This window comes from Muntiacus reevesi, chromosome 20 (assembly GCF_963930625.1).
Source record: "Muntiacus reevesi chromosome 20, mMunRee1.1, whole genome shotgun sequence".
Taxonomy (NCBI): Eukaryota; Metazoa; Chordata; class Mammalia; order Artiodactyla; family Cervidae; genus Muntiacus; species Muntiacus reevesi.
The window spans coordinates 29,263,403-29,283,811 of record NC_089268.1 but is presented as its reverse complement, the minus strand read 5'-3'; the positions used below and the strand labels follow the sequence as shown (position 1 = coordinate 29,283,811).

General features: G+C 51.6%; 2 protein-coding genes and 1 long non-coding RNA gene across 11 annotated transcripts; 1 reads left to right on the top strand and 2 right to left on the bottom strand.

The window, feature by feature from the left end:
* Window positions 1-262: 262 nt before the first annotated feature.
* LOC136151719 (uncharacterized) lies at window positions 263-6,398 on the top strand. Its single transcript, XR_010660080.1, has 3 exons — window positions 263-396; window positions 2,568-2,990; window positions 5,710-6,398. It is a non-coding gene; the product is annotated as an uncharacterized lncRNA (long non-coding RNA).
* On the bottom strand, window positions 1,372-4,502 carry NRM (nurim). The gene is made up of 4 exons (XM_065913090.1): window positions 4,342-4,502; window positions 3,588-3,784; window positions 2,559-2,735; window positions 1,372-2,197 (listed from the first exon to the last, which is right to left on the bottom strand). The coding sequence occupies exons 1-4, from the start codon at window positions 4,472-4,474 to the stop codon at window positions 1,916-1,918; spliced, it is 789 nt and encodes a 262-aa protein (XP_065769162.1). The 5' UTR covers window positions 4,475-4,502; the 3' UTR covers window positions 1,372-1,915.
* Window positions 6,399-6,507: 109 nt separating the features above from the next.
* On the bottom strand, window positions 6,508-20,409 carry MDC1 (mediator of DNA damage checkpoint 1). Of its 9 annotated transcripts, XM_065913085.1 has the most exons (16): window positions 19,964-20,084; window positions 18,324-18,465; window positions 17,050-17,430; window positions 16,898-16,964; window positions 16,404-16,534; window positions 15,099-16,097; window positions 14,242-14,307; window positions 13,982-14,074; window positions 12,703-13,500; window positions 12,548-12,591; window positions 10,004-12,052; window positions 9,800-9,919; window positions 9,497-9,679; window positions 9,161-9,286; window positions 8,958-9,068; window positions 6,508-8,010 (listed from the first exon to the last, which is right to left on the bottom strand). In XM_065913085.1, the coding sequence occupies exons 1-16, from the start codon at window positions 19,967-19,969 to the stop codon at window positions 7,843-7,845; spliced, it is 5,484 nt and encodes a 1,827-aa protein (XP_065769157.1). In that variant the 5' UTR covers window positions 19,970-20,084; the 3' UTR covers window positions 6,508-7,842. The 9 variants fall into 9 exon arrangements, with proteins under 9 accessions (XP_065769157.1, XP_065769153.1, XP_065769155.1 ...); XM_065913081.1 differs by lacking the exon at window positions 19,964-20,084 and adding an exon at window positions 20,272-20,409 and having other exon boundaries at window positions 15,099-16,534; XM_065913083.1 differs by lacking the exon at window positions 19,964-20,084 and adding an exon at window positions 20,276-20,383 and having other exon boundaries at window positions 15,099-16,534.

Below are 20,409 nucleotides of genomic sequence, written 5' to 3'. Positions count from 1 at the left end.
CTCCAGCCACGCCTCTCCGACCCCCCAGCCCCCACCCCTCCGTCCTGCACTCCGCCCCGGGGCGGGTCAGGGGAAATACCCTCCCCTGGGGACTTTCGGAACCCAGCGATCGGAGCTGCCAGCGCGTTCCCAGAACCCTGGCGTCCACCCCCCACCAACCCTAACCCGGTCCGGGGCCCGCCGCCGGCCTCCCCCACCGGCGATGCCCCGGGGTCCCGGGCGAGCGAGCTCCCCAGGCGTACGGAGCACCGGCTCCACACCGTTTCTCTCCGGAGCCGGCCAGTCTCGCGCCGGGGTCTTGGCGCTCATGGAACCCGGACCTCGCCAGCCGTCCCCACCCGGCTATGACCGCACTGACGGGCAATCTCGGCACAAAGAGAGGAGAGACAGCCCGAGGTCCGCGCCCGGGACGGGAGGGAGGGGACACCCCCTCCCCAAGTCTGAAGCCCCTGGGTCAACTCACACGCCGCGGGGCTCCCGGGGGAGGGGGTGCGAAGGAGCCTGACGTCCGGAGAGGAGGAGAGAGGAAGAGGAGGAGAGAGGGATCGAGGGAGATCCGGAGCCGGGGGGTGGGGGTGGGGGGATGCGGGGGGGTGCGGGAGGGGGGAAGGGAGGAGAAGGGGAGGGAGGGAGACTGAGAGGGGGGCCGGGCGGGGGGCGGCCGCCGCTTTGTCTGAGGACAATGGGGAGAGGGAAGGGGGCGCGGGGCGGAGCCGGACGCGGGGGCGGAGCCTCGTTGCCCCGATCCCCAGCGTGGGGCCTCGGCCCCGGGACTCCTCTTTTCCCGCCGCGATCCCCGGCCCTCCGCGGTCCTTCCCCAGGGCCTCTCACGCGGCTCCCGCCCGGTAACCCTGGACAACCCAGGTGTCCAGACCCCCACCCCCAGCTCGCCAACCCGGGGCGGCGGCCCGTGACTCAGACCCCTCGAGGGACTTGGGGAGGAAGCGGCAGCTGCTCGGAGCCGGGCCCGCCCTTCCCATCTCCTGCCGCTCCTCCCCACGCTTTTGCCTTCCCAGGCCAGCCTTTGTTACCGTGGGGGCGCGTGCGGGGCCCGTGGGGAGGGGGCGGCGGCAGGAGCTGGGCTGGGAAGACAACGGTTTCGGAAGCTCGCTCCCTTACCCGAGCCGTTGCCCCAGTCTTCCGTTTCAGCCCGTGCCCCACCCGGGTGTGCAGCGAAGAAATTGGGAGATTTGGTGGAAGGGGGACCGGGTGCTCCGGGAAAGGGGTGGAGGGCTGGGTCCGCGGGGAGTGGCCGCCGCCCAGCGGTCACCAGAGGGCGCGGCCGATGCCCAGACTCCAGTGTAACTCGTCTGTCTTTCCCAGAGCCAACCCTGCAGCTTTGAGAGACACTGACAGACTGCATTCTACACGTAGAAAAACCAGGCTGAATTTTATTTTCCTGTAGCGCGAGTTCCTTGGGAGAGCAGGGAGCCCTTAGTCACCTTAGCTAAGAGTGGGAGAATCCCCTCAACTTTTTCAGGAGGATGGAGCCCAGGGGCGGGGCCTAGGGAGCTGGAAATCCCAGACAGTGGGCCTTGGTCCAGCTCCTGGGAGGGAGCTAGACGTGGAGAAAAGGATCCCTGAGGCGCAGAGGGTAGTAACAAGGCCAAGGGAGTGGTCAAGCCAGACCTTTCTCTTGGTGAGGAGATTGTTAATGGAGGGTCATGCCCTGAACTGAGAGGAGACAGATAAGTTCCCCGCCACTCCTTCTTCCTGGTGGTGAGAAGTGGCCCTTGAAATCCAATGGCTGAAACTCAGTATGGAGCTGGAACCAAGGAGTGGAGGCTCAAGCAAGGGGCCTCCTTCAGTCCATGGATTTGGGCCTCTGGTCTGAAGCAGCCAAGGCCTGGATGTTAAGGGAACTTGGGATAGGAGGGGGAGAGGAAGTACAGGGGTTGCAACCAGGGTTAACCCCTCACTCGGCCTCCCCATCCTGGGGCCGGGAAAGCAGGTGGAGTTTTCTCTGTAGCTGGGCCCGGAGGTAGCGGAGATCTTGCTGGTCCAGTCCGTGAGCCAGGCCCAGGTAGAGGGTGAGGAGGAGAGCAAGGAGCAGGCGGTCAGTGCCCAGGGTGGGTACCACCCATAGCACTGTCAGCAGCTCCACGCACACTGGGTGGCGCAAGTGGGAGAAGAGTCTCAGGGCCCGGGGCGACTTCAGGGCCAGAGGCTCACCCAGCCCCAACACATGGTAGTACACCTAGCAGAGGGAGAACGGCTTAGAAATGTAGAAATGTAGACAAGCCCTTGTTGCAACTTAGCTGCCTCTTTCCTTCCCTTCTGGGCACCCTCCTTCTATAACAGGCTCAGGAACCACCCTTCTGAGACTGGGGGTCCCTGACCCTCCTTTCTGGCCCATGAACCTTCCCAGACCCAAGAAGCCCATGATTCTTAGCCTTCGAGGGAGGGCTGGGGGGAGAGTATCTTATAAGAAAAGGAGGTGAGGGGCTCAAAAACAAGAGGCAGGTGGAAGACAATGGAAGGCAGAGGGACATCCTTGGAGGGGAAAGAGGTATTCTAGAAAGGATCAGATGTCTTGGGTAGGGATCTGAGAGCCTCACCTGTTTCAGGCCCATGAGCTCTGCGTAGTCGAAGACGAGAAGGATGCTGAAGATGAGGAGCCAGGAAATGACGTGGAGGACAAAGCAGAGGAGGGGCACCCAAGTGGCCCATGGCTCAGCCCGAGCCTCCCACAACACAGGACCCCTGGGCACGGGCTCCCAGTACCGCATCACCAGCTGAGGAAGGATAAGGGACTGTGTTTCCCCACAGCCCACTCTTGACAGTCCTAGACCCAGGGGCTGCCCCCACCCCAGGCTGGCCAACTGTTCTCTCCACCTCTATCATGAGCATGTTCACCATGTAGAGGGTGCTGGGTGGGGTCCTACGGATGTAAGAATGACTTGTCTCCACTCTGAGGACTTAGAGAATGGATGAGAGTGACCAGATAGGCACACAAAATAGCCTATACCAAGCACCCACTGAGAAGATAGGTGAGTACTAACTGGGACCCTTTCTCTTGAGATCTGCTGCTGCTAAGTCACTTCAGTCATGTCCGACCTGTGCGACTCCATAGACGGCAGTCCACCAGGCTCCCCCGTCCCTGGGATTCTCCAGGCAAGAACACTGGAGTGGGTTGACATTTCCTTCTCCAGTGCATGAAAGTAAAAAGTGAAAGTGAAGTCGCTCAGTTGTGTCCGACTCTCAGTGACCCCATGGATCGCAGCCTACCAGGCTCCTCCGTCCATGGGATTTTTCCAGGCAAGTGTACTGGAGTGGTGTGCCATTCCCTTCTCCATCTCTTGAGATCTAGGGAAGTGCTTCTGAAGAAAGGGTAAGACTGAAGAGGTGTTAACAAGGCACTCTCAAGCGGGACACCATGAACAAATCTGCAAAGGTGAGAATGCACACATCATGCTCAGGGGATGACAAACAGTACATACTTCTCGATAAAAAGGAGAATGTGTGCTGTGGAGGAACGGTAGCTGAGATTATTAGTCCTGAACACCCTCAGTTCTCCTCCTGAACCCACACTTTATCCGAAGCCTAAGACCTTTTCCCTTGAGGACTCAGCTGCCAGGGCTTCATACCTGTAAGGCCAGGGCAGTGCATGCCACGTACAGTGACCTCTGAAGGACCCCGAAGTACCGGGACATCCATGCCTTCACAGTCTCAGTTGCCATGAGGCTGTGCTGCCCCACAAACAGTAGCAGGAGTCCCAGATCCCAAACCAGCGGGACAAGGATGCTTTGGTCCTGCAGGGCAGCCAGCCATCCCTGGCGGGCATCTAGTGGGAGTTGGAAAAAGGTACAAAAGATCAAGAAGACTATGGGAAACACTCTACCTTCATCTCCTTTGGGGCACCCCAGGCCATGTCCCTTAATGCTTTCAAGAGCCTTATTGCTTCCTCTCTAGGCTTTGCCTCACTTTACTATTCCCTGTTTCTCCCCTTTTCCCCATGCTTCTTTCAGAGCTGGGGAAGAACATTCCTGTTGGGCAGTCACGAAAGGCATGGCTGGAGTGCCCTTCTTGTATCGGTTCTCCAAATGCTCCCTCTTTGTCACACCCTCCGTAGTCCTCTCTACGAAGCACTTTCCTGAGAATACTCTGTTCATTGCCCTCTCCCTCCCCTTAGTCCTCACTCTCCCGCCTCTCCAAACCGCTAATCCCAGAGCTCCTAATTTAGCCCTCCGGTCTCCTCGGCCCGCGTCTCGGCGGCTTTCAAGGCTCTAGTTCCCTCTCCAGGACTTCCCCTGTCATTTGTCTCCAAGCCCCGCCCCACGCTCCCTCTGCTCCGGCTCCACCTCCCTACCCTAGAGCTCATCCTCCGTCCCTCCCGCTCACCTGGACCGCCAGACTCCGAGATTCTTCCAAGAAGTGGCCGAAGGGAGGTAAAGCGTACGAACTCCACTCCAGTGCCAAAGGCCAGGATGAAAGAGGCGAGGGCAGCAGGGACCAGGAGCAGTGCAGGGGCCATGGCGAGAAGTGGAGGGGTGGGGAAAGGGGCGGGTTTGGGATTCCCGCGGCCGCAGGCTCCGCCCCGGCCCCGCCTCCCGCCTGGGACCCTGCCCAGGGCGGGCGGGGCTCCCGCGCGCCTGCGCCGGGTTTCCGGCCGGTGCGCGCCGCTTGCTCACACCCAGCAGCCGAGCAGGTCCCCTGGGTTCCTTTCCCCAGCGCGCGATCTCCACGTCACAGAAGGGAATGTTAGAATCCCGAGTGAGGGATGAAAAGGGCAGAGGTTGTGCAGTCATTCACGTGGGTTGAATCGCAGCCGGGTTAGTTTTCGCATCTAAAATGAAGACTACTCTCTTGCAGGGTTCTTGCAGAAACAGCATTATGAACCAACCCCCTTTCCTTTAACAGCTTTGACTTGAACACAGCCAGAGTCAGAGGTTACAAAGCCTCAGTTAACACTTTAGTAATGAGCGGTGAGAGAACGGAAGACTGTTGACCTAGGCTGAGAACCCAAAGCTCTGAATCACCCATTGCAGCTTGTTAGGTGAAAAAAGAGTGACTATTTTACCACAAATTAATGCTTATTTTGTAATGTATTATAAAGTTGCCTTTCCACTTGCCAAGGGCAGAGAACTTGTCTGTAACACTGAAAGACAGGTTCTAATAATGCCAAAGGTGACTGTTTTGTAACCATGAGTGTAACAATGTTAAAATATTTGTGATAGAAAACTTTGTTATAGTTGTAAATTTTGTAGCAGGTTTATTTTATTCAAACTTGTGATAATTAACTACCAATGACTTTAGTCTGCAACGTCATTAGTTTAACTCCACTTACTAGTCAGAAAGCACTAAGATCTTTTGTCCAAAGTGTTTTCCTACAAATCTATTTGTGATACCTACTGACGAACATTCACATCTAAAAATAAAAGTAAAAGCAAGGTTTTTCTCCACTGAATATCATGTAGCTAGGGACCTAGTCATAAGCTAGTAAGGACCTTAGCAGTAATTAAACTAATTCTTTCAGATGATAGAGGAAACATAGGCCTAAAGAGATAAAGAAAATTTCCTAAGGAACTGCTAGTCCTGTGGGCTCAGGGATGACAAAATTGCCAAACAGCATGCCACAGGCTCTACATTCCTTCCCCCTCTCAGAGACTCAGTACTCCCATTCTCCTCTAAATCAAAGCTATTGTGAACTGTGCTACCAGACAGCACATTTCCCTCCTGATTCACTCTCCGTCCTGCTTTCTGCCTCAGGAAGCTGTCCTGAATGTACTTCATCAAAGAACATCACAGCATTAGAGGGAAGCCTCTCTATATGACTGTTCTGTCCTTGCAAACCTTTTGGGTTCACAAGTGATCAAAACAGAGCTGTGGGTACTGGGATACTGCAATATTCTTTGTGATTGCTCTACACTCTGCCTCCTAAAGTTCACTTCATTAAATTCTCTCCAAATTATCCTAATTTGACTGTGCCGTCGTTTTCTGTTAAGATCCTGATGGACTGACATTATACGATGTACAATGTATGAGCTGTAGGATTCATTGGCAGTGTAAGAAACAATCTCTTCTCTAGAAATTTGAACTGGGGCACTTAAATGTTACCAGTCATAAGCAGATGTGCACATGAGTGGTAAGTGGGGCTATAGTGGCAGCAGATGCTGTAAGAAATCCAGAACCTCAAGGACTCAAACAGTGTCAGACAGTACAAGCCTTTGGGTAGGGCAAGGGGACTAATATTTATCTACCCCCTACTGTGGGCCACACCCACAATGGCTGTGCTTTTATATATTGTGAGGTTGCATATGTTTAATTTTTTAAATTTAGTTTTTATTTGACCAGCAGCATGTGGGATCTTAGTTCCCTGACCAGGGATCGAACCCATGCCCCCTGCATTGCGAACACCGGGTCTTAACCACTGGACCACCAGGGAAGTTGCAAGATTGAGTATGTTTAAAAGCTAGCACAGTGTTTGGCAAAGCTAGTGCTGTTTCTACTACACCAAAGTTTCCCAAACTTAAGTATAACTTAACCTGCGGAAAAGTGCACAAAACCAATCAGTATTTTTTTTAATTGAAGTAAAATTCACATAACATAAAATTTAACCATCTTAAAGAGAACAGTCCAGTGGCATTTAGTACATTCATAATCTAGGCAACCACCACCTCTATCTAGTTCCAAAGCATTTTCTCTTCACCCCAAAATAAAACCCTGAACCTGTTAAGCAATTACTCCCCATCTTCTCTCCCTGCCAGCCCTTGACAAGCACTGCCTATTGTCTCTATGAACTTACCCATTTTGCGTATTTCCAATAGGTGGAATCATACAATGTGACTTTTTGTGTCTGACTTCTTTCACTTAGCATAATGCTTTTGAGGTTCATCCTCAAAATACTGTAGCAAAATTAGTACCTCATCCCCTTTTATGACTGAATATAATACTCCATTGTATGGATATGCCACAATTTGTTTATCCATTCATCTGCTGATGAACATTTTTGCTTTCATCTTTTGGCTCTTGCTAAAGTGTTGATATGAACATTTGTGCAGAAGTATTTGAACATCTGTTTTAATTCTTTTAGCTGTATATCTATGAGGAGAATTGCTGGATCATATGGTAATTCTATATTTAACTTTTGAGAAACTGTCAAACTGCTTACAACAGTGGATGAATCATTTTACATTCCCATGAGCAATGTATATGGGTTCTAATTTCCCCAAATCCTTATAATCAACCAACTTTTTTTAAGATTTACAAAATAAAACTGCACTACACCATAAGGCACAGAGTGAATATTTATTTATCACAGACATTAAGTCTAGGCTCTAAATTTATAAATACTAGAAAAGCAAGCCAAAAAAAAAAAAATTGCAGAGATTAGCTCAACGTCAAAGCTAAAGGATGCTTCTAACAAAATGGGGTAAGGAGAAAGGAAAATATTTTAGGAACGTTCCATAACTCCACCCTCAAACTTACTCACTCCAAGCATCTTTTCAAGTTCCTGATGCTAAAATTGTTTTCACTATCTTGTGAAGGATGAGTAAGAATCCCAGAAAGAAAAGACGAGGAGAAATAAATGGCTTCCAAACAGGAGGCAGGACACTGTGTGTGCCGCAAAGCAATAGGTACATCAGTCCAGCTAAATATGAGCAGCAACTTAAGATATCTGAGCCTGGGATTGGCCAACATTAAATGACCATTTAAGAAAATCCATGGCTCCCAATCTCCCTATCTTTGTTTACCAAAAGGCCTGTTTTGGCCCCACCCATGTTCCAAGACAAATCAAATCAGACACCCCAATCTTTTCTAAAGCCCTAAGTTCTTTCTTCTGAATATTTCTAACATTTTCTGTATTGGTCTGGGAGGGAAAAGTGTACCAGGGTGGGGTTTTCAGGGGGATGACATTTCCACAGTGGAGAAGGCAAAGGCCTCTGGCTTGACTTCCTGCTTGAGTACTCCCGTCAGCAGGAACTCGGGTGAGAGGATGGGCAGCCCAACCCGATATGGAATGGCACATCGAGGGAAGTCCTGGGAACATGTGATCACGACCCTCTGAGGCTGCAGAAAGACAAAGAGCGAAAAGAGAAAGTCAGGGGTGAAAAAGAATCCAAGAAATAGGTTCAGGACCCATTGATCACTCTGAGCATCACTAAAACAATATCTCCTGACAAGAAGTCACATGGCACACACTGTCTATGCAGAACTCTTGCCAGAAAGTTGAACCTGAATTTGTTCAGCTTTTAAAATGAACTATGATTTACAGGAAATACAGAAGATAGATAAACAAGGTAAATGATATAACAAGAGAGCAAACAGGAAAATCCAGACCGTGGGACATTCTAAAGGAAAACTGACCTAGTTTCTGCCGGAAGTCGGTGGCAGAAAAAAGGCTGGGTGGGTTGGGGTGGATGCTCTAGACTAAAAGTGAATTAAGAGATAACAGCAATTGTGGCAATACATGGACTTTGCTTGAATCCTTATTCGAACTGCAAAAAGACACTTTCAGATGACTGGAGAAATCTGATTAATGGACCATGACAAAGGGACAGGAAACAACTGTCGATTTTGTTATTGACCAATAGCGACATGTGATTGTACCAAAAATGTGCATATTTCTTACAAATGTGTATTTTAAGTATGTAGGAAAAAATAATAATGATGTTTACAGATTCCCTTAACAACCTCAGTGAACAAAATGAAAGAAAAAGAAAAAAGGGAGCGACCGAGCAAATGCAGCAACATCTAAATGAGTCTGCTGAATCTGAGTGAGTGGTGTACGGAGGTTTGCTGCATTGTTCCCTTTGTGTACATTTGAAAAGACTGTGAATATAAAAAAAAATAAGTCCATTTGGTATCAGCAGACCTCTTCCCTCTTCTCCACCCGTTTCTGTACCACAGGACTTCCCCCAGCCTCCCACTGCTCCGTGCTGCCAGCTGTACCTCCATCTCCTCTCACCTGAACCCATCCCGGCCACCTCTCCAGACCCTCAGCACACCACCCCTACCTTGTAGGACCGGGGCATGCTGGGTAGGATGGCGCCTCCACAGCAGGTGATGATTTCTCCCATCTGAGGTGGTGGTGGCTGGACTCCGGGGGTCACGTGAATCTCATAGCCCTAGGAGGGAGAAACAGTGGAGACAGGAGATGCACTGAGAGGCTGTGGACGGCTGGGAAATGGCTGAACCATGGGTCAGAAGACAGCCTCACCTCCAGGAGCCTTCGCTCCTGAGCTCGGCTCAGGGCCTCCCGAAGGCTGAAGCCGAAGTTCTTCTCCTGCTCAGGATCAGTCACCAAATATTCGTCCGGGGGCAAGAAGCAGCCTGCCTTGCGGGACTAAGGACATAACAGTCAGCACCACGCTCAGCCCAGTCCTTCACCCAGCTCTTCGGTCTAGTTTACAGTAGGGAGCTCACGGAATGAAGCCTTCTGCTTCACTAACCTCATCTTCCTGTATCCCGCTCCTCCCACCACTTCTTAGACCCCACCTGAGCAGCCTTCTCCTGTCACTGTCTGCGGGTCTGTCACCATCTCCTGGCTTCTCACCTCGTGCAGCCAGGCCAGGGAGAGGATGGGGATGCCCCGGCCCAGGGCACACAGGAACTTGACCGTCCGGCGGATCCGATCAGTCACCAGATGAGAAGCCTCAGCCACCGAGCTAGCCAGGCTGCCCCCCAGGGCCAGCACCGTCCTCTCTCCGCGAGCATCCACCACGCCCGTGAAGAGCACCTGTGAAGGGGTTTAGCCTGAGCTGGGCACAGCAACCACCCCTGCCCCAAATCCCCTGGGTCTCCATCCGTCCTCCCACATCTCCATCTCCCATGAGGCCCCATGGCCCTTCTCTCCTACTTTGGGGGCTGTGGACTCCTGGATAGGTTTGGTCCGTCGCAGGCTGCGGCTCGGTCTTCCCTGGGACTCCTCCTCTGTCTGCTCTCTCTTTCTCTTGCCTGGAACTGGAATCACTACACCCTGGGGGATTGAGAGAGAACTTGGTGGAAGTTTCTGAGCCCCCAGGCCCCTTCCTAACTTCGTGGCCCCAAGCCTTCTCCTCACCTCTTCCTTCCTTGGCCTCGCTGCTGGATTTTCTTCTTCTTCCTTAAGGGATGTTGCCTTCTGAGAGACTTTCCCTCTCTGGAGCCGTTTTTGAAGTGGAGGTGAATGTTCAGTAGCTGAAGGCCTCTTGCGGTTTTGAGAGGCCTTAGGCTGGGGCTCTGGGGTGAAGCCTGATCCATCTGCTGCCTCCTCCTCTGGCATCTGGGGAGTGTGAGGCGGTGCCTCGGGAAGCTGGGCAAAGGCAGGCTCAGGAATGATGCTAAGGGGCTTGGCTGCTTTCACTGCCCCTCGTCTTTGGTTCCTTGGGGAGCGGGAGTTAGGTTCAGGGGGTGTGGTGCAGGGCTCATGAACAAGAGCTGTGGGAGACCCTTGTTTCCTAGTGGCCCTCGGCCTCCTGCTGCAGTTGACTTCAGGGATGCGGCCAGGGGGAAGAGGCTGTTCTGAGGGGACTGGAGACTGGAATTCAGGGGTAGTAGGAACCAGCACAGCACTTGCTGTAGAAGACCTTCGTGTCCTGCTTGGACCACCCTGAGCTCTGACCTTGGGAGTGACAGGCTCGTCTGTGGGGGAGGAAGGTTTGAGGTCAGGGGCTGTGGGTTCAGTTGGCTGGGATGTCTTGACAGAGGACCTATGTGTTTGGCTCTGAGTGGCCTGAGATGTGGGTTCAGGAGTGACAGACTGGTCTTTAGAAGTGGAAGAATGAGGCTCAGGGACTGTGGGGACAACTGGTTCCGGGGTCTTGACAGAAGACCTATGTCTTCTACACTGAGTGGCCCAAGGACCAACAGGGTGGTCTGCAGGGGCAGAAGGCTGGAGCTCAGAGGCTGTGAGAACAACTGGTTCGGGAGTCTTGGCAGACGACTTACGTGTCCTGCCTCGAGGGGCCCGAGATGTAGGTTTGGGAGTAATAAGCTGGTCTGTGGAGGTGGAAGGCTGGAGCTCAGGTGTTGTGGTGGTAACTGGATCAGGGGTTTTGACAGAGGACCTCTGTGTCCTGCCCCGAGTAGCCCTAGATGTGAGCTCAGGAGTGACAGGCTGGTCTGTGAGGGCAGAAGGCTGGAGCTCAGAGGCTGTGGAAACAACTGGTTCAGGAATCTTGGCAGAAGACTTAGGTGTCCTGCCCCGAGGGGCCCGAGATGTGGGTTTGGGGGTGACAGGCTGGTCTGTGGAAGTGGAAGGCTGGGCCTCAGGGGTTGTGGATGTATCTAGTTTGGAAGTCTTGATAGAAGACCTCTGTGTCTTGCCCCGAGTGACTCTAGATGTGAGCTCAGGAGCAACAGGTTGGTCTTTAGGGGCAGCAGGCTGGAGTTCAGAGGCTGTGGGGACAACTGGTTCAGGAGTCTTGGCAGAAGACCTAGGTGTCCTGCCCCGAGGGGCCCGAGATGTGGGTTTGGGGGTGACAGGGTGGTCTGTGGAAGTGGAAGGCTGGGGCTGGGGTGTTGTGGGGTTATCTGGTTTGGGAGTCTTGACAGAAGACCTCTGTGCCCTGCCCCGAGTGGCCTTAGCTGTGAGTTCAGGGGCAACAGGCTGGTCTGTGGGGACACTGGGTTCAGGGGTTTTGACAGAAGACCTATGTGCCCTGCCCCGAGGGGCCCGCAGTGTGGGCTTAGGGGTGACAGGCTGGTCTGTGGAGGTGGATGGCTGCAGTGCAAGGGCTGTGGGGACAACTGATGAGGCAGTTACATCAAAGGAACTATGTGTCCTGCTCTGAGAGACCCCAGAGGTGGGTTCAAGGGCAATAGGCTGGCCTGTGGGGGTGGTAGGGTGAGGCTCAAGGGGTAGAGAAGAAACTGGAGAGGACCCCTGGGGCCTGACTTTGGGTTCTGGGTGGACAGGGTTCAGCTCTGAGGAGAAGGGAGTCTCTGGAGCTTCCTGACTCTTATTTTGTCTGGTCCTGGGAATGGGCAGTTCTGAAGGAGCTGGAGAGGGAGAAAGGAGGGACTGAGGTGCGGGATGTTTCTGGATCTGAGAGATGAGGGAGTTTGGGAGTGGGGCTGAGGCTTCAGGCGCTGCAGGAGGCAGACAAGCTTCTAGGGATTCCTGATCACCCTGGGGAGAAAGAAGCCAGTGAGGAAGAGGCAGAGAGAAGGGGGAAAGGACTTGGATACTGTTCTCAATACTTGTTTAGACAGTGTGCTCATGGCACTTCTCTTTCTGTCTGTTCCATTAGACTGGAATTAGAACTAGAATTTTATTAGTTCCATTAGAACTGGAATTTCCTCTTTTCCAAAGACCTCGCCCCAAAAGGCCATATATGGACAACAGTAATAAAGAGGATGGTTGGGAGAAAGCAGGGAGGGAAGGGACATGAAAAAAGGAACATTCTGAGACGGGTAGAGGAAGACAGAACTTGGGAAATAGATATGGAAAACAACAGGTGTCAAGGTAAACAGACAAAAGCTAACTAAGGAGCAGTGAAAATGGAAGAAAAGAAAGAAGAAAAGGAAAGGAAAGGAGTAGATGAAAGCAAGGTCAGGGGAAGGGGCCATGCAGAAGAGGTAGAGATGACCTGTGGAGTGGGGTGGGGGTAGAGACAGTTCTCACCCTGGAAGCCTTCTCAGCAGGTGGCATCTCGCAATTCAAGTCACCTGGACAGAGGGAAAGACAAGCAGCTGAAGTCTAAGCAGTCAGTCAGTCACCTGGCAGTCAATTATCATGGAGATGTGGACCACTTTGGGCTCCCTTCTACCTTCACTTACCTCTCTGCTGCCTCCTGGGGCTCCCCGGGGCTCCCCTTCCTCCACCTGCCTGGCTCCCAGAAGCTACTAGGTCTGAGGCAAGTCCCTGAAGGTCTCCTGCCCCTGCTCCAGGCTCTGGTGGTGGACCAGAGGCTTGGCCTTTCTGGTCCTGGCCCCCCACCTCTGTCTCCCCCCTCTGTGGGCCTCTGTCCAGTAACTCTTGGGGTCCCTTGACTTCTAACCCACCTGCCTCACTCCCTCTCTCTGTTACCAGTTTCCCTGCTTCACTCTCAAATATTTCCCCTGCAAGGGTCTGCTTTTCTCTCTCTCTCTCCTGTGTTTCCTTGGGTGTCTCGATCTCTACCTTCACAGTCTCCATTCCCCTTCCAGTACTTGCGCTTTTCACTTTTTTGTCAGATTCTTGGCTCTGAGTATCTCTAGCTAACACCTGATTTTGTTCTCTGTCCTGTATTGCCCCAATTAATTCTTCCTCTCCCGTCACATCTTCCCTCTCTCCTTCCAAGGGCAGTTTCTTGGTTTCCTTCTGCAGTAGCCCTCCCTCAGGGATCACCCTCTCTGCTGTTTCTCTTGGGGTACCCATGTCTTTCTCCAGAGTCTGCATCCCTCTGCCTTCCATCCCCAGTGGCTCTGTGTGGACTGGGCTCTCTGGATGTTGCTCTTGCTGTGCTGTCCTAGATGGATGGGGGCAAGATGCAGGGGTGTCAAGGAGGGTGACAGCAGTTTGGGTCTCAGAGGCCTCAGACTCTCTCGGACAGAATGGCTGTGTTGCCAAGACCTCCCATGCCTCATCCAGGGAACCTGGAAGCAGAGTCAGAGAGAGAGAGATGTAGGTGGAAGAGGTAACAGCTTGAGAAAAGATTAAGACAAATTCATGCATAAGAAATTTAAGTGAGTTATTAAAGGAAAGCAGGGAATAAGGAAGAGAGTCATAACATTTCACTGGTGGTCCAGTGGCTAAGACTCTGAGCTCCCAATGTAGGGGGACCAGATTTGATCCCTGGTCGGGGAACTAGATCCCACATGCCGCAAGTAAAGAGTTCTCATGCTGCAACTAAAGATCCTGTATGCCACCGCTAAGACCCCGTGCAACCAAACACACAAATTAAAATAAACTACTTGCTAGAGTAGTTGCTCTCTGGGTCTAACTTAATGTGGCATTCTTTTCTGATGAGATGGAAGAACATCAGCAAAAAAATGTCAAAGACTATAAAAAACACGTGCAGAGGAGGGAAATAAGGATGCCAAGTTGGGGGCACAGAAGAGGCAAAGTTTCTCATACCTGTGGCCTGGAAGCTGTGACAGGAAGGGCCAGGCTCTTGGGGCAGAGGAAATAGGAAGGCCTGGGTGGGCTCATCCTCCATGCTGGGGACTGCTACACAAAAAAGCACGGCCTGAGCACTGCTCCTCCACAGAACTCTGAGGGCCCATTCCCAGGCTTCTACACTGCCCATGCCAGCCTTCACATCCTTCAAGGACCACCAGTCTAAATCTCCCAGCTCCTGGCTTGTACCAGTATCCACACAACACAGATGGCCTCACCTTCCAGGCTCTGATTCTCTCTGTCTACAAAGCACTGGGTAGCTGGTAGGTCCAGATCTTCAGAATCTGGTGGGGAGGAATGCAGGATAATTAAAAAACCAGAGCTGATCCTAACTCCCTTTCTCTACAGTTCTCTCCACAGCCCCAATCCCATGCAATAGACTGAATCTGTGTCTCCCCAAAAATTCTTATGTTGAAACCTAATTTCCAGTGTGAGGGCATTAGGAGGTGACTGGGAGGTGACTAGGTCATGAGGGCACAGCCTGCATGAATGGTATTAGTGCAGGCTCAGCTGTGGCTCAGTGGTAAAGAATCTGCCTGCCAATGCAGAAGACACAGGTTCGAGCCCTGATCCAGGAAGCTCCCACATGCCCTGGAGCAACTAAGCCTGTGTGCCACAACTACTGAGCCTGAGCTCTAGAGCCCGTACTCAACAAGAGAAACCACTGCAATGAGAAGTCAATGTACACAACTAGAGAGTAGCCTCGGCTCCACATAACTAGAGAAAAGCCAGCACAGCAAGGAAGACCCAGCACAGCCAAAAATAAATAAAGTCATTTAGAAAAAATGAGAGAAAGACTTCAGAGAGCTTCCTTGGGCCCTTTTGCCATATGAAGACATACTGAGAAGACGACTGTCTCTAAGAGGAAAGCAGGGCCTCAGCAGATACTGAATCTGCTGGTGTCTTGATCTTAGACTTCCCAGCCTTTAGAACTGTGAAAAATAAACTTCTGTTGTTTATAAGCTACCCAGTCTATGGTCTTTTGTTACAGCAGCTCACATGAACTAAGATACGCTAGAAGCTAGAAACATTCTTTATCGCAGGCTTCCAGGGAGGAAGAAAGGCCAGCACTTACCGTGGAGGTTCTCTCCAGAGTCTGTGGCCCTATTCCCATGTGCTTCTCTCTCCCTTCCTGTGGTGGGCTGGGCCCCCTCTCTCTGCGGTTGGGGCTCTCCTGGAGTGCCTGTGTCCACCACCAGATCTGCCAGGTTTTCCCTTGAGACCGGGAGAAGGTCCTGCTCCCCTGGTGCTGTAGATGACCCACCCTGGGTCCCAGTGGCAAGTGCTCTGTCCTGTTCAGGAACGGCTGCGGCCCACATGGTCCCAGCATCTTTTTCCACCGGAAGCTGGCTCTTTCTGACACCGGCCGCTGCTGAGGATGTGTTCTCCGCATCTGGTTCACAGTCCCCAGCTAGAGGAGGCTGGGCTTCCTCTAGACTTTGCAGCACAGGCAGCTGTGCCGGGCCCCCTTCTGCCTCCACATCGGTGTGATGTGTCCACACTATGCCTTGTACCTGACGCTTCTCCGGAAGTGCAACAGCTGGCCCCAGTGGGACCTCGTCCTCCACTTGTGCAGAGGCCTGGCTTCTCTCCAGGTAGACCCCCGGTGAGCTCTCATCTTCCTTCCCCTCTGTATCACTGTCCCTGGGAAGATGCTGGCTCTTTTTTGAATATTCCCTGTCCATGTGACCCTTGGGAGCCATTCCCCTCCTTTCCACTGGGAGCCCCTCTTCCTCCACATCTGTGTCACTGTCTCCCCCAGCAGAGGCCTGGCTTCGCTCCAGAAGGGCCACTGGTTGAACCCTGTCCTCTTCTGCATCTGGATCTCGGTTCCACTTACCAGCCTGGCTCTCTCTTAGACGTGCCAGTGTCAGTGCTGCCGAGACTTCTTCCTCATCGTCTGTATTGCTGTCAATCACCATGGAGGCTTGGCTTCTATCCGGGGGGGCCTCCCCCTCCTCTATATCTGTATCACCATCAGCTGGGCTCTCCTGCCGACGTGCCACACCAGGTGCCTGGGGGCTCTGTGTACCAGCTTCGTGGAAGGTCTGCCTCTCCTTCATGGGAACCACTGCTGGGGTAGAAGGGATCCCCTCATCCTCCCCATCGGTATCACTGTCTATGAAGTTACAAGACCAGGCCCTTTTCGGACGGACCCCAGCAATCCTTCTTGGAGGCCCACTCTCATCACTTACATCTGTGTCACTGCCCTCCCCAGAAGGCTGGCTCCTTTCCAGAATCACTCCAATCGGAACGACCCCAGTCCTCACATCCCTCTTGATTTCTGTGTCCCTGTTCCTCTCCTTCACGGAACACTGATCCTTCTCAATCTGGACTTTGGCTGTGACAGGTTCAGGCTGTTCTGTCTCTGCAGTGGTACCTCTTCTGGCAGCTGAAGAGGCATCTCCTGCTCCTGATTCCTGACTTTCTTCCTCATCTGTGTCGCTGTTCAAGTTGAAGGCAGAAGGTGGCCCGGGCCCATCTGGGGCAGGGGAAGGCCCTTCTTCATCACTGCGAAGGGAAGAGAAGAGAAGAAACCTATAGAATCGATCCCCCCAGAGGGGATATTCCACTCAAGTAGGAACTCCTTTAGAGCAGACACAAGGTAGTACTTGCTGTTCTGTCTCCAGCAATTAGTTTTCTAGTTGGCAAGTGAGAGATGCTCAGTAAAAATTCAGTTGAGTGAAGGAGTATGTGTGGTTCCCCAGCCCAGAATTTTTTTTTGTTTTTTTCATTTATTTTTATTAGTTGGAGGCTAATTACTTTACACCCAGCCCAGACTTTGATGGTAATTAGCTCTCCCAGAGATGGCTCCTCCAGTCCCTGATTCCTCATCTATTTGAAGACTCAGATGCCTGGCCCTTTGACACTCACCTCTCTGGAACAACTGTTGCCAAAGATGTCCTTGGTCCTTTCACCACACACTTGTGCAAAAGGGAATCTGTCATGAGTAGAAAGGAGTAAGTGGAGAGTTTTACACTCACCATCCCTGTCTCTTCACCCACCCTCCTGATACACAGACTTACCTGCTTCTTCCTCTGAGTCCTCAGCCAACAGAAGCCTGGAGGTTTGAGTTCTTCCCTGTACCCTGGGTGTCTCCTCTACAGTTAGAGGGCCCCGGGAGACAAAAGGCCGGGGGACATCCAAGCGATGGTACTGGCAGGGCAAGTCAGCAAAGAGAATCAACTCCCGGTCCCGCAAACGATGACTCACCCCAGGGCCCAGAACCTTAGGAGGCCGCAGGATTTGAGTGCCATTGAGGCTCCCACAATCCCGGAGAACAGGCGCCTTGTCCCAGGCAGAGATTTCAATCACTGCATGTTGTTTGGAGATGGATGAAAAGGGCAGGGCCACAGAGCAATCAGGCATTCGGCCTATCATGTTCTTCCCGAGGTAGAGTGGGAAGTCTAAGAATTAGAGAGGTAGGTGAGTTCCAAAGCCACAGTCCTAACTTGCTATTAAGATTTCTGTTAAGTTCCCCACGACTTACTCAAGGTACCCCCCATGCATTAGAAAAATAAAAGGCCCTAGAATAGCTAGCTAATAAAGAATATATGCAATGCATTATTCATAGTCAACATTCCCTCTATCTACACTGGACTGTTTCTATAGCAGTAAAATATACATAAAATTTGGGCTTCCCAGGTAGCTCAACTGGTAAAGAATCTGCCTGCAATGCAAGAGATGCTGGTTTGATCCCTGGGCCAGGAAGCTCCCCTGGAGAAGGGATAGATTACCCAATCCAGTATTCTTGGGCTTGCCCAATGGCTCAGACTAGAAAGAATCTGCCTGCAATGTGGGAAACCTGGGTTCGATTCCTGGGTTGGGACGATCCCCTGGAGGAGGGCATGGCAACCCACTCCAGTATTCTTGCCTGGAGAATTCCATGGACAAGAGTCTGGTGGGCTACAGTCTATGGGGTCACAAAGAGTCAGACACGACTGAGCGACTAAGCACAGCACAGCATACATAAATTTACCATTCAGCCAATTTTTAAATGTACAGCACAGTGACATCAAGTACATTCACACTGTTGTGCAAAACATCACCACCTTCCATTTCCAGACCTCACTGGATTTTTATCTGAATTCCTTCATCTTCTCCTACCAAAGTAAAATCACCCCCATGGAGTCCAGGTCCCTTGCCTGGAGCAATCAGATAATCACCCCTGCTTTTCCATCCCCAGTAAGACATTTTTTTTAGATCTCACAGATGCATATCTAAGCTTGCAACCATCCCATTACCTCCCCACAGAAATAAGAGGCCGATACCAGTACTTTAGCAAGAAATTACTCCTGACCTTTTTCTGGTCCATAGGAACTACTGAAGATATGAAGCTGTCCTAGGGGCTCCAAGTTATATCCCACAGATTCAGTGGGGCTCTCTTCAACCTCCTCCTCTTCTTCAACTTCCCAGTTTAAAACCTGGGTGTCTTCCATGATCTGGGAAAAAAACACATTATCCCTTCCTTCAGGGGCTCACACACACAGTCTCAGGGAGGAGACTGGTAACTGCAGTCTCCTGGATAGCTATGGAGGCTGATGCTTCTCTTTCTGCCAATTATTCTGTTGTTATTCTTCTGAAGCATTTAAGAAATATCTTTGACCAGGACACAGAATAAGAAAGAAATGTTACAGAGTTCCAAGTACAGAAATATAAGGGTTTTCCCTGGTTGTCCAGTGGTTAAGACTCTGCACTTCCACTGCTGGGGTGTGCAGGTTCCATCCCTAGTGAGGGAACTAAGAATCTGCATGGCCAAAAAACAAAACAAAACAAGAACAAACAAAAACTGAGTTGCGAGACTTCTCTGGAGGTCCAGTGGCTAAGACTCTGTGCTCCCAATGCAGGGGGTCAGGGTTCAACGCCTGGTCAGAGAACTAGATCCCACATGCCCCAGCTAAGGCCACCCAGCATGTGGGATCTGAGTCCCACATGTGGAACTGCAACTGCAGTGGAAGCACTGAGTCCTAACTACTGGACCGCAGAAAATTCCTTATTTTACTTTCTATTTCTGAGACAAAGAAACTGCAATAGGGATGGATTAACAGATTTGTCCAAGATCACTCAGATAATGGGTTCCTTTGTGGCTCAGCTGGTAAAGAATCTGCCTGCAATGCAGGAGACCTGGGTTCAACCCCTGGGTTGGGAAGATCCTTTGGAGAAGAGAAAGGCTACACACTCCAGTATTGTAGACTGGAGAATTCCAGGGACTGTAGTCAGACAAGACTGAGTGACTTTCACTCAGATAATGTCTCTTCCTGTTTAATATTCTTTGATGGTTTTCCACACCCATGGGGTAAAATAAATCTAAACTCCTTAGCAAGACCCTCAACGATCAGAACCTCATCTCCTGAAATGTGTGTCCCACCCCCACCCCATCCAATCCTGTGGTTCTACAACATGGAACTTCTCCCTAATCTCTGAACACACTGTCCCTGTTGTCTCTCACATTTGCAGGCCTTAGCCAGCTCCTTAGGACGTTGTCCCTAGTGTTCTGATCCAACTCCTATCCATCCTTTTAGCTCAAACGTCACTTTCTCAGCAAAGCCATGCCTTTAGTCTTTTCTGTGTTCTGGTACTTTCCCCTATTCCCCATGTATCCTAAGTGTTTCACGGTGGTTGGTGGACTCGTATTATCCTAATAGGTCTCACCATAGTGTAACTATTACATTCCATTTCTGCCTCACACATCCCCCTTGAGAACTGGACCAGTTAGAACTGTCTTTTCCCCAAGGGTCCATCATGTTCATTCAACAGTAGTTACTGTGTATCTGGTACCACTAGAGGTATTCCGAATACATTCATGAGCCAAACGTAAAATTAACTCTGCTCTCCTGATGAAATAATAAGATGAAAAGTCAAAACTAGTATGGGTGGGAATTAAATTTTAAAGATGCTACCCTAAAGGGAAAATGTTGACAAGTAAGGAAAGTGGGACACCTCCATGGAGAAAGTGTTAACATCGTTTTCATGATGGCGAAGTCAGCTGGCGCCCATGACCTTTGGCTCCAATCCAATGGGCCTTCATCTTTGATCTCGATCCCAAGGGTTCCCTCCGAGCCCAACCTCTCCCAGTGTCTTCATACCTAAACTCAGGGAGGGCCGTCAAGTGAAGATGAGGGTTATAATCCGAAAAGCAAATTTCCAAGACTCCTCCGCCCAGTCTTACCCAAGGCACGCCCCTCCCGCCCTCCGGGAAAACCAAGATGGCATCCGGGGAGTCGTGGGCGAGGCCCCCCAGAACTCACCTACTTTCAGTCCCCGCGCGCGCCACCAGTAACGGCTGCGACAGGGGTGGTGCCAGTGCCTGAGCGGGGAGGGGGCCGATTAGCTGATTGGCTGAAGCCTTTGTCTTTCTCAGCCCTGTGGCAAGCAGATGGAGCAAT

What these genes read in the sequence shown, in the direction of transcription:
- NRM (XM_065913090.1), bottom strand. Translation starts at nt 4,474, where the DNA reads ATGGCCCCTGCACTGCTCCTGGTCCCTGCTGCCCTCGCCTCTTTCATC. An exon ending in CTCGGAGTCTGGCGGTCCAG is followed by an intron (nt 3,785 to 4,341) that starts GTGAGCGGGAGG and finishes AACTCCCACTAG; the next exon opens with ATGCCCGCCAGGGATGGCTG. An exon ending in GCACTGCCCTGGCCTTACAG is followed by an intron (nt 2,736 to 3,587) that starts GTATGAAGCCCT and finishes ATCCTTCCTCAG; the next exon opens with CTGGTGATGCGGTACTGGGA.
- MDC1 (XM_065913079.1), bottom strand. An exon ending in GCAACAGTTGTTCCAGAGAG is followed by an intron (nt 16,535 to 16,897) that starts GTGAGTGTCAAA and finishes TTCCCTTCGCAG; the next exon opens with TGATGAAGAAGGGCCTTCCC. An exon ending in CCCCAGGAGGCAGCAGAGAG is followed by an intron (nt 12,592 to 12,702) that starts GTAAGTGAAGGT and finishes CCCTCTGTCCAG; the next exon opens with GTGACTTGAATTGCGAGATG.